This window comes from Ranitomeya variabilis, chromosome 7, assembly GCF_051348905.1.
Source record: "Ranitomeya variabilis isolate aRanVar5 chromosome 7, aRanVar5.hap1, whole genome shotgun sequence".
Classification (NCBI taxonomy): Eukaryota; Metazoa; Chordata; class Amphibia; order Anura; family Dendrobatidae; genus Ranitomeya; species Ranitomeya variabilis.
Window position 1 is genome coordinate 224,805,901 of NC_135238.1, and position 12,898 is coordinate 224,818,798.

Sequence of the window (12,898 nt, forward strand, 5' to 3'; positions counted from 1 at the left end):
AGTCATTGCGGAGGCACAAAAGCAATAAAAAAAAAGCAACATCTGTCAGATTTTATCATGGAAACAGTTGTTCTTGGCAAACATGACATTTCAAGGAAGCAATCATTCATTTTGCAGTAAGAAGGACCTGGAAACCACATTTAGGTCCGTTTAATTAAAGCAAAACCAAATTTATATAGTTGTTGGTTTCTTATCTTTTATATATATAAATTGGACCTATAAGACAATTCTGGGACAGCAAATGGGATAAGCATAAGGGATGTACTTCTGGCCTTGAAGAAGGCGCTTACTTGTATGTATGAGATGATGGTGGGAGTTGCGCGACCACGTGGAGCCTTCACCCAGAATAGTGAGATCTACTCCACTTTTACATCTATAAGGAATATTATTGAATAACTAAATGAAAAATAATCAATGTGGATTAATAATAAGGAGCCGTAAAATACATTATTTATTTATTTATTTTTTTACAACATACAGTATATATAAAAATCAAACACTTGTGACACGACTATTTGAAACAACCGACACTAAGTCAATCTGATCTTTATTCTTCTTTCCCGTCTGTGTTCTTTGAGCTTTTAAAGGCGGCCAAAGCTTCTCCCAAAATTTTAATGAACTTGAAGACATCGTGAAACGTGTTATAGAGCGGAACAGGTGCGATCCGCAGAACATTGGGCTCCCGCATATCGCACTGTAAGAGAATATAGAAGTGGTAAGGCTTTATTTCCATCTCCGAAGGTCAATTTTAACCTTCTAACCACTACGATTGAGATCCAGTCTAGTATTAAACCAGTACATCCACACCAAAACCTATATCGAGTCTATACCTTTGCTTTTTTGGACTCTTGTCTGTTTTACAACCAAATTTTACACTATGTAAGGAGTAATTTTTTTTTTTTTACGCACGCAAGAGTAACCTCAGGGAAGCTAACTCCGAATTGCAAAAGTGTAATCCTTTAAAAGGAAGCTATCCTCAAAAAATTACCTATTGTTTAAAGCAGGTTTTTGTGTTAAATGTATATTGTATTTATTTTTTTTTATTTATTTATAATATTTAAATTTTTTTCCCCTCTAATTCAATCTTTATTAATAAATGTGATATCTTGCATTTTTTTTCCACTGGCTGCTGGGGCTTTTCAGACTATAACTTTCTAAATCAGTAAATTCACATGTATATTAGCCACATTGGTCAGGTTGTGACCTTATCTTTCGCATTGAAGCATCTAATGAGCGTGTGAAAAGTCTTTTTGAAGAGAGGAGGAGCAGAGGTCAGGTGTGACATCGCCTTTTGGGATTGGTGGATATTATGCTATTAGTTGTGTCATTGTAATCCTGTCTCTATTGATAATGAGCCTACTGAAAACTTTTCTTGAAAGGACATGAAGAATGAGTCTAAAACAGTCCCTGTAGATAGTGTGAACATTGGAAGGTTCCTAATATTGTGTTGTAATAAAGTTCATATGGAAAAAAAAATATTGCCAAATTTTTAAATTATTTAAAAAAAAAAATAACGAGGCAAACAAAAAATGTCACCCCATTTACCCCAAACGCAATTACCAAAATGTCAAAAAATAACACAATAACTCATTTAGCTTCACTGTGTGCATAATTGTCCGAGCTAAAATAAAAATTAGAATATTTAATCTAAACTGCGAAATGCAAAATTCAAAATGGAAAAATTCCATATTTTTTTGCTACTTTGGTTCCCATAAAAAGATGAATGAAAAGAGAAGAGAAAGTTCTATGACACAAAAATAGTATAAATAAAAACTACAGCTTGCACTGGGAAAAAAACAAACAAACAAGTCGTTATGCAAAGCAGTAAAAAACAAAAAAAAGTTATGGCTCCTTGACAGTGGCGCAACTTGAAACTCATGGGCCCCGATGCGAAAGCTCCAATGGGGCCCCCAAATATTTTAAATCTTTAATAGCAATAGTCTTTTCTATAGGCCAGAGGGACTTTTAGGGCCCCCTAGGCTCCAGGGCCCGGGTGCGATTGCAACCCCTGCACCTGTTGTAGTTACATCCCTGCCCCTTGAACATGGTGAATGAGGCCAGACTTTTTTTACAAGTTTTTATTTTTTTAAATTAGTTAACCTACTGTATATGAGTTTGGTATCACCATAACCACACTGACCTCTAGAATAAAGTTACCAGGTCATTTTTACCCTAGAAGTAAATGTCATAATAAATAAAGAGGAGGCGGAGAACGCCAGTTTTTCTTTTAGTTTTTTTTCTCGCCTTTCAGTATATTAGATCTGACAATTAATGGTGTCATTCAAACTATAACTTGTCTTGCAGAAATAAAAACCTCATACTACTACATCGACTGAGAGATAAAAACTGTATGGCTTTTGGAAGAAAGGGATAAAAACATAACGTTTTGGAATGAAAAATTGCCCAGTCCTTAAGGGGTTAGGGGATGTTTCCATCTAGGAACATAAACCATGGCTGCCTTCTTCCAAAACAGCACCACACCTTTCCAAAGGTTGCTTATGGTATTGCAGTCCAGCAACCTTCACTTTAAGACAGCTGAGCAGCAAAACCCAACACAACCATTGGCCCGCTGCGGCACTCTTTGGGAAGAAAGCAGCCTGTTCCCTTCTTAAAGAGGTTCTTCACTACTTTAATATTGATGGCCTATCCTTTGGATTGGTCATCGATGTCTAATTGGTCGGGGTCTGACACCGGCACCCCCATTGATCAGCTGTTCCTGGTGTTGGCAGCTGACATCGGGAATAGCTAATCGGTGGGGGTGCCGGGTGTCTCACCCCCACCAACTAAACATTAATGACCTATTCTAAGGATAGACCATCAATGTAAAAGTTTTGGACAACCTCTTTAATATACAACAAAGTTTAATATTTTTCGGCTTCAGCAGGGTTATTTTTTTTATTCTCATAAAGCTTCTATTATGAGCTCATTCATTTTGGGAAGGATCAGTTAAAACTCAATTTCCAGTTTTCTATTACAAAAAATATATACAGTATATTTTTGCTTAATTTTAACCTAAAAATTCTAAATTCTCAGGTTAGTTACTTGGCACAAATAAAGAGCGGTGAATTTTCTTATTTTTTCTGCTGCTCACTTTTCAGCTTTGCTGTGTGAGCTAAGACAGCGTCAGCAGAGTCATCTCACTATAATAAGAAGGTGCAGGTTTTAATGTCAAATGACAGCTCCACTGGGCAGCACTCTGTTTCTGAAGGCTGAGTGTTAGATAGATAGCTAACAAGATCTTTTAGCTGAGCTCTAAGTCTCCACACTTCCCTATACATAGATCATTCAAGCATGCATGGGTTCTTTATGGGGAGAATGGAGGACACCGGTGCCAGCGGCTTACAGTACCCAGCACGAGAACATAAGGGTGGTTGAATTCCATCCTTTTCTCCCCTGATATTATACATTGGTGGATAGTCAATATGCCCCTTTCCAATCAGATAGTTGATCAAAATGATCAGATTTGGATGACATTAGTCTAATATGTATGGGGGGCATCCTCTCTGTCATTAACTTCTATTCTTTGCTTCTCCAATATGGCCGCACTTAGAATATTTCCAAAAGTTATAAAAAATTAACTAAATAGTTTCTTTAAATAAAAATTGCTAAAAACATTATTTTTCTTTAAAATAACTGAAATGTAATTAACCGAAATGACCTGCCTGACAACCTTTCCTTTAAATACGTAACACGCTCACTTTAATGTCCGCTGCCCCATCTTTATGCATAAAAAGTATGAAGTTAATTGAAAATAAAGAATTCAGGCGTGAGCGATGACATCCTGCAAAGTAGCCGAAGGAAGTCAACGCTCATAAAGGGGAATGCTTGGAAAACTTTGTAATGTCTTAATGTGATTACCGGGTCAAGTGCAATTTTATTAAGTAAACCGGGTATTGACATTGTTAATTTGCAAACACGTCTGTGACAAAAGGACAATATCACGTACCGCGACGCCTCGCTTTTCCAGTTCTTTGTAAACAGCTTTTATGGGCAGAGAAAATGCCAGGGAGAGCTGACATCCCCGATCTTCAAAACGAGAGGGTGTGATTATTTTTGCATAAGGTTTCTCGGGTTCAGCCATATTTTCACTGTAATAATGTTTAATTAAGTACTCCAAATAGCCAGTCAGTAAAATCGACTTTTTCCGTAAGTCCTTCATGCTGGTTTGATTGAAAACCTTAGAAGGAAAAAAAAAATGAGGCATTAAACATGTAATTGGATAAAACAGAATAATCGCTTAGAAAAGTGACATTTGTAGTTTATGGATTTGCAAATAATAAAAGTGAAAGGATGAACTTGATGGAACTGTCTTTCTTTTAACCTTTGTAACTATGCAGAAGGTTGTTTCAAGGTACCAGTCCAGCATCGGGGTCCTCTAGGATACAAATATTATCATCATTGTTGTAAAATATTAAAATCATGGTATGGTACACCACCACATAAGCAATAAAATACCGTAGACGCGTTTCGGACGAAGGTCCTTTATTGTTGCATGCCATATACAGGGTTACAAATAAAGCAAAGGTAGGAGGTGAAATAAATATCATTTGCAAAGTAAAGCGTCATAATGACAAAAAACTAGAGCTATAACAGAGCTGACTTTTTTATTTGGCTCATTATGATGCAGCAATGCATCTTCGCGGTTTTACATAGGACTACGAGGAAACACAAAGGGGTAGTCCGGTCTACGGCTACAAGTCTGCTGTCTCTCCATGTGAGTGTATATCTATGAATCCTCACATTGCGCGCTGTGTGCATGCTGTTAGGATTCTCCAATGCCGGCAGTGGACCACAAGTGTGTGATTTTATTCCATGTGGTCACGTGCCAACTAGACGTGCGCAGCCTCACTCATTGCAAGTGTGTTGAGCAAGATCGGATATGTCTAGATGGAATGTGGCTGGAATTATGCAAATTGCATATTTGCGATCACATGATCACCTGCTCGGGCACCAGAGAATCCTGACTGTGATCTAAATTCTCTTATGAACCACCCCTTCACTCACTTTTATGGTTATATGGGATAGTACACGTGCATGACCCAGGCTCCCATGTACAGTGAATGGGGCAGAGTTCACACCTGCGCACTACCACTTTAGCAATACATTCAACACTGCTGCAGGCTGACTTATAAACTTAGGACCATGTAATTATCAGACCAAAAGGACTACCATGTAATGTCTTGATGCATGCCACCCCATATAGTGGGTCCTAATGGTTCCTTGGTGTTTGCCCTTTTACTCCTATATCCGGAACAGATGCACTCGCCTCTGGATTATATCCATGGATTAGCTGCTGGCCAGTCGAGTGAGTGAGGGTAAGAAGTATCCACACCCCAGGTAAGAACCTGAGATAGGCCATAGCAAAATTATATACAAAGTGTAGTTGTGGGATATTTGGGTTCAAGTTCACATGATCAGTAGTGATGAGCGAGTGTGCTCGTTACTTGAGTTTTCCGAGCATGCCCGGGTGTTCTCCGAGTATCTTGGGCATGCTCGTAGATTATGTTTGTGTCCCCGCAGCTGCATGATTTGCGGCTGTTAGACAACCTGAACACATGCAGGGATTGCCCGTTTGAATTCCCAACAAACAAAAGATTAAATGTGGAACAAAAGTTGGAACAGAACACAAAGGGTCAATCCTATAGAAGTCTACCAGAACTGTAGTATAGTACGATAATTGAAAAGTGACTCTAGGAGTTTAAATAAGAAGTGGTGCACATTGGCTGCTGAACTTGCTGAGTAATTGGTCTACCCCAGGAGTGGAATATCCACCACCCAGAACTGTTAGCACCCAGTCAGCACTGCTTCCCTCACTGTCAGTGCTGCCCAGAGGAAAATATTGGCAGTGTCAGACAGCAATGGAAGCTGGTGAAGTATCAGTGACAGATAAACATTAAAGATGAGCAAATTTATTAGATGTTCATCTAATTTGAGTCAAATTTTAGAAACTCGCTGGGACAGGCAAATTCAAACAATTTGATATTCGATTCGCATGCATTGCCAAAAAAAAATCTTCCTGACATGTTTCACATTGCAAAAGATAGTTCAAGCAAGTTACTTGGATGCAACGGTGCAGACAATGAGGAGACAGTGGAGACTGCACCAACACTGATTTATTTAATATATACAGATGAAGGATTAGTGCCTTACGTATGAAATTAAGAAACGGCACAATCAAAGACAGTAAAACAGGTTTTATTGCAATACAGAATTTGGCAACACAGATATCCAAAATATAATCACAGTATTATTAACATGTTATTATTCCTATGTCTGAGTAGTGGTCACCGTAAACATTATCTTATATCAGTGTCACTCTACAAGTTACTGTTGCTAGCTATCTGAACACCACTAAACAGTGCACAAGCCCTAATAGTAGTCACGGCACTAACTGCTTGTCACCTTGTCAACTCACTGGTCACCTTCGCTACTTGAAGTGCTGCCCAGTCCACTCCCAGTACCATATGTCTGCTCAGGCATGGTCCTCCGCTACAACCGGATCATCTTTCATGCCTAGTTCAGATCTGGTCACTGTCTTCTACTGGCGTGGATCACAGTGGTGATCACATGGTCTCAGTCTTCTACTGGCGTGGATCACAGTGGTCATCACATGGTCTCAGTCTTCTGCTCAGCTCAAGTCACCGATCTTCCTCTTAGTTCACGACACAGGTCTTCCTCTCAGCTCAAGTGACCGATCTTCTCCGCTCAGGTCATGAATCTTCCTCTCAACTGAGGTCAGAGATCTTCCTCTCAGGTCACTGTTCTTTATTTATATCACCTCCTTATCTTCCTCCTTTCTTTTAACTACTCAGTCCTTGGACGATAAGAGTCTTTGTGTACCTTAATGTTCCTCGAATGTGGGCCCAATGTCAACAGTATTTGCACACATTCCTGCATCTCTTGCACTAAGCATTGTCAGAAGAAATCATCCTATGCATATCTCGTGGATTAGACGCCTGCATTGGCACATTCAGTTTATCAAGACCCATCTTGAGTTGTCTTGTCAGGAGTACTCAGAACTTCAGGTACATCATGTGGAAGTTCAATCTCTCGCTCTCCTTCATGGGACTCAGTAACCTTCTCCACCAGGCCACCTGACTGCACTTCACCACCAGGTTGCAGGCCTTGGGTCTTTCCAGCCCCATGGCAGTCAGAAAATGGGGTGACACCATTGAACGTGGTACCTCCTTCAGTTGCATCAGCTTACCATCTCCAACACCTGACTGTGCATTAGGTGTGAGTCACATGTTCACCTTTTCCCTGGATTCACCATCTTTAACTTCCATGGTGCCCACCGGCTCCACCTGATTCACATTCAAGCATCAGGGTAATGCAGGCATCTTCCTGCAGACAAATGATGCTGTCTCTCTTACCCTTTGTTGACCTGCACCATGGTTCCGCCTGCTGTTGGATGAGATTCTTCGTAGCTCAACATCCTGTTTCTTCCATATCTCCATCCATTTTCTGTGGTCACTCTGCAATGGGTGGACCTTCTCTCTCAACTTGCCAATACTGGGGCAGGCATTCGTCATCACAGACTGAACCCTCTAAGTGCAGCATTTCCTCCAGTAGGTGTAACCTTTGGAGGACAGGATGAATATTTGTGACTTATTGTTTCTTCGATGGCCATGATGGATGGGGCCTTCCCTTTGTGCTACCCAACTGTCAGCCAGGAACTGTCCTAATTCCTTCAAGACATTGGTTCCATAAGTCACAATGGGTCAACTTCTGATGGGGCTTTTCACCAGTACGATCCCCTTCTTTCCCAAATTCTTTCCACAGACAAGCATCTATCTCCATTCTTACCACACCTGTCACAGAGATAGGTAGCAGGATGGCTGCCATCAGTCGAATAATTGGGCCCCCTCTAGGTTGACTGACATTGGGGAAATTTTGATGGAAATATGCTCCTGGCATTGTGGCCAACTGGCACTAATCTTCCACTCAGCTCAGGTCATCGATCTTCCTCTCAGCTCAGGTCTAGCTCAGCCCTTAAGTATCTGATCGTTGTCAGACCCTTTTGTGGCTATGGTCCATGTAAGCCCACTTCACAGGCACAAGATCTGCCTAGTACAGACTCTGGTGTCAACTGCCCCCTGCTCGGCCTGGCCAGGCCTTTAATATTTAATAACTGTGACACATCTGTCACCTGACCCTGTGTCTCTTCTAAACTATTCCCTCCAGGAAAAACCTATTCAATTCTTCAGTTCCTGTTTGTCAATTTCACACAGCAGATGTTTACCTGCTTACGCTAATTGAGTCCATCTTCTGTTCACCACCCCTTACAGTTGCATTGGGAAGAGAAGGCTTTTATGAACTCAGATGCTGCCTTGTGAGCTTCCCCATAATGCTTTATAACTATAACATTACATGATATAGCACAGGCAATCAGGAGAGGCTATCAGAGACTGTATAAAAGCAGAGGCATGGAATGAAGCAGCATTGTTAGGGTATTCAGGATGGTGAGATGTCACAGCTCAGCAATAAAGACAATGAGATTAAGCCACAAAACACTGAATAAACATTACAGATAGTGTGTGTGACAACACAGCAGTGCAGAACATTTACCATCTGTTTTCCCATAGCCAGACATGTTGAGGTCACTTTAACGCAAATATAAAGTTAATAATGTCAAAGAACCTGAAAGGGGTTGGATAATGTCCTAGGAGACCTCAGAGTGTTACACACTTTTTTTGGAAGCTTTGCAACATTGCAATTTGTAGGGAATTGATTTGTTGCAAATTGAATTTTCAGGAAAAATTTGACAAAGCTGGTGAAAGTGAAATTCAAAAGATTTGCTCATCTATTAGCAAGCATGTGACACTGAAAGGTTATTTCATTATAGGTAGTCCAGATATCGCTGAAGAAAACGGATTCTTCTTATTGCTTAACCCTTGATGAGTCTGTCAACCAATAAAGCTTTTCTAGCTAAAAGTAGATTTTAATGTAAATATATTATACACATGAAAGTAAATAAAAAATGACAATAGGATAAACACATAAAAGTCCCTGAAAATGCAGCTTTGCAACCCTTCCTGAATGCTCGTATATCTATCCTCCCAGCATTAAAGCATTGTAGATCCATTTGCTTGATTGCATCGGGAGCTGGGACTTAGCTAGTAACGGTTAGATCCATTTTGCTGAGGTTCTACAGCAGCAATTAGCATTTGGAAAGCCTAAGTCACCGTGCCAAAAAGGGTAAAATCAGCCATAAAAAGGAGAATCACAGAGCTCTCGACTCATTGCTGGAGACTCCCCGCAGCGGATTTAATGACATAGACACATAGCAGCTACGTGGTGACATAAGTTCATAAATGAAAAACCCTGTAGTCTCACATTGATGAACTAAAACCCCCCCAAAAAAGGAAAATATGATTTTTATGGAGTCTTTACAGTGAGGTACTTTGTGCAAATGAGCCCCTGGTGTGAAATCTTCTATCTGTACTCAGATTCCCAGGTCAAATTTGCCTAATTTAGCAGCGAAAATTCATGCAAAAAGCTTTCAGGATTTGGCTTAACAGCTTCTGTTGTTACAGATGAAGCATTAAGTTACGACGTAGAAAATGATACAAACAATCAGCGTTCGGGAACGTTATAAATGACTCGGCTCTAAAAGCTTTCTAAGCTCGACTCGCGGAGTAGAGAAAGTTCATTTGTTTGACTTGTGTCCTTGAAATTTCTATAGTGCCTCTGCCGGGACGTCCGTCTTAGAAATCACGGAGAAATTTCTGCAATTGCTGCAGATCGGTCAATTATAACAACTTTATTATTGAAAGCAAATTTTCAGCAAAAAATAAATAAAAATTATTACCTGCAGCCTGCGGAACAAGTATCGTGTTAAACGTGCAACAGTTTTAGGCCTCATGCAGACGTCCGGTTTTTTTTCCAAATGGACCAATTATTTTGATCAGACTCTGATCAGAGTGTGTTCTGAATGTAATCAGTTTTTGTTAGAATCTATTTCGTTTTGACCATCCGCCATCTTGTTGTGGTTTTCAGGCTGCTGGTCTTTTCCCCTTTGCTGGGTTTGTCCTAGGTCAGGTGATTGTATCACCCTTTATTACCCAGCACCTTCCTCCCAGTCCTTGCTGGACAACAGTGTTAATCCGCTAGAGTTCTGGCTTGGTGCCTTGTTAGCTTTCTGTGTTTGATATTGTGCAGTTCTGGGATCTCTAGTTCTGCCAGTTTTGTTTTTGGTTTTCCATTAGTTTCTGCAGCTTCCTCTATTTTCCTACTAGGAGGTTACCTGTTTTTGTTCCCAGTCCCTAGATCGTTCCGGGACACCCATTCCCCCTACCTGTAGGTCTTTGTTTGAGTTTAGCCTAGGAAAGGTCGGTGGGTCTATTCACAAGGAATAGGTAGCCCACTCCATCGTAGGGTTTCAGCCGAGTCCTAGTACAGGGTCAGCTGTTCCCCCTTCTACCCTACAAAGTGGTGTATTTATTCACATGTGTTTGACATTCAAATATATGTACACATACAGCAGGATAAGAAAAAAAGTGACGTTTCGACCCAGTTCCGGGTCTTTCTCAAACTGCAAGTAAACATAAAATACAATTAGTGTTTATGTACATAGAGCATAATGCGTGAAATTAATATTTACAACTATATATACAACTGTGATCACTAATAAAAATTCCATGAGTCCCCTTGAGGTGAAGGATCTTTTTGAAGGTACAATAGATGCACTGCAAGTCCTTTCCCTGGATTGCCAGTGGATATACACAGTATATGGATGGTTTTGTACCGCGAGATTTAGGACCAGAGACATAATAGTGGAGAGAGTTTGTGTGGTCAAAATGAATAATCTAGGTTGCCCAGTGGTGAACTAAATGCATAATGGTATATAGTGGATGAAGTGGATGAAAACCTAGTGCACTGACCTGAGTAGCTGATGCTGTTTGAAAATATTTTTCATTTATCAATTTTCCTATTTTTTCTTATTTTTCTTATTTTTTTTATTGTTTTATTTCGCTCCATAAGTTTAGCACTCCCCTTCTCTTGTTTACGAAATTATTAGCTTTGGTACCCCTTTATAGACATAAATCTATATTTCTATTCCAATATGGACTACACTGGGGCTTATTCAGGTTTTTTTTCCATCCCACAGTCTATGTATATTTATTCCCATTTTTCCATTTTTATTGTTTATTATTATTTTTATTTTTTTATTTTTTATTTATATTCAATATGCATTTCCTATGGGGTTTCACATTAGCAGTTTACCCAGGTGGACTCCCGACACACTCTGGGCCTTTCTTATAAGTATGAGCAGCATTATGCAGGCAACCCAGCCATTACATCACATCTGACTCCTAGACACAATCCATGCAGCTCGCACTCTGTGCTCCACAGCTCGCCCTGACATGACCTCACTTTATGGCCAGCAGGCATTATAAATGGAGCTACAATGCTCACATTAGCCCACACACTTCCAGGAAGCAGGATACCCCAGCGCCACACCAAGAGGAGGTTGGTAACTTGCCCACAATCTATATTTCCTTTCATACCACACAGACCTCGTTTCTCCTTACTAAGGATTCCCCCTCATATCCCCCCTTTTTCTACCCGCAGCCCCTTTTGGGACCTAATTTCAAATTTTCAAACAGCATCAGCTACTCAGGTCAGTGCACTAGGTTTTCATCCACTTCATCCACTATATACCATTATGCATTTAGTTCACCACTGGGCAACCTAGATTATTCATTTTGACCACACAAACTCTCTCCACTATTATGTCTCTGGTCCTAAATCTCGCGGTACAAAACCATCCATATACTGTGTATATCCACTGGCAATCCAGGGAAAGGACTTGCAGTGCATCTATTGTACCTTCAAAAAGATCCTTCACCTCAAGGGGACTCATGGAATTTTTATTAGTGATCACAGTTGTATATATAGTTGTAAATATTAATTTCACGCATTATGCTCTATGTACATAAACACTAATTGTATTTTATGTTTACTTGCAGTTTGAGAAAGACCCGGAACTGGGTCGAAACGTCACTTTTTTTCTTATCCTGCTGTATGTGTACATATATTTGAATGTCAAACACATGTGAATAAATACACCACTTTGCAAGCTATAACCCGAGAGAGTGCGGCTGTTTTCTCGCTTATTTGACTGGTATTGGGTTCTTCCCAAGTACAGCCTGTGCCACATGATTTGCTGAGTGTGCTCCATTCCTTTGAATTTACCCCCTTCTACCCTAGTCCTGAGCTGCAGATCCGTAACAGTTTTTCTCGTACGTGGAGAAAAAAGAAAAAAAGGTTTCTCCACTTTTTTTCTTTCCAACAGTCCATGAAAAACAGCAGACCACCTGCACTGGGTCCGAATTTTTACAGACCCATAGACTTATGATGCCAATTTTTATCCGACCATGAATGGATATAGCGGTAACATATTTCACAGCACTTTACACACATTATCATCATTGTCCCCGATGGGGCTCACAATCTAAATTCCCTATCACTATGTCTTTGGAATGTGGGAGGAAACCGGAGAACCTGGAGGAAACCCACACAAACAAGGGGAGAGCATACAAACTCCTTGCAGATGTTGTCCAAGGTGGGGCTTGAACCCAGGACTCCAGCGCTGCAAGGCTGCAGTGCTAACCACTGAGCCAGAGTGCTATCCGTGCAAATGATGTTTAGCACTCGTAGGTGTAGATTGGACATCTGAAGGAGGCATAATTAGAATTGTGACTACAAGGAGAAAATTAAGTCATCGGGGTTATGCAAGGAGCTGTAACAGTTACTACACTGTGAGCATGCTGTAATAGCTCCCCCAATACCCAGAATGACATCCTACTCTACAACGTATGTGGCTACTTAGTGAATGATGACTGTTAAGCTCTAGCTCCACCCTTATGACTGGAAACGAGCAGCTGCAGGGAAA

At 40.4% G+C, this 12,898-nt stretch overlaps 1 protein-coding gene across 1 annotated transcript in view; it reads right to left on the bottom strand.

Annotated features, from left to right (window-relative positions):
- Positions 1–455: 455 nt before the first annotated feature.
- KYNU (kynureninase) overlaps positions 456–12,898 on the bottom strand; it is a 119,448-nt gene continuing 107,005 nt past the window's right edge. The window contains exons 13-14 of the mRNA XM_077273017.1: positions 3,947–4,177; positions 456–694 (exon numbers count right to left, since the gene is read on the bottom strand). Of these exons, the coding sequence (XP_077129132.1) occupies positions 548–694; positions 3,947–4,177 (378 nt within the window). The 3' untranslated portion in view covers positions 456–547. The remainder of the gene's footprint in view (positions 695–3,946; positions 4,178–12,898) is intronic.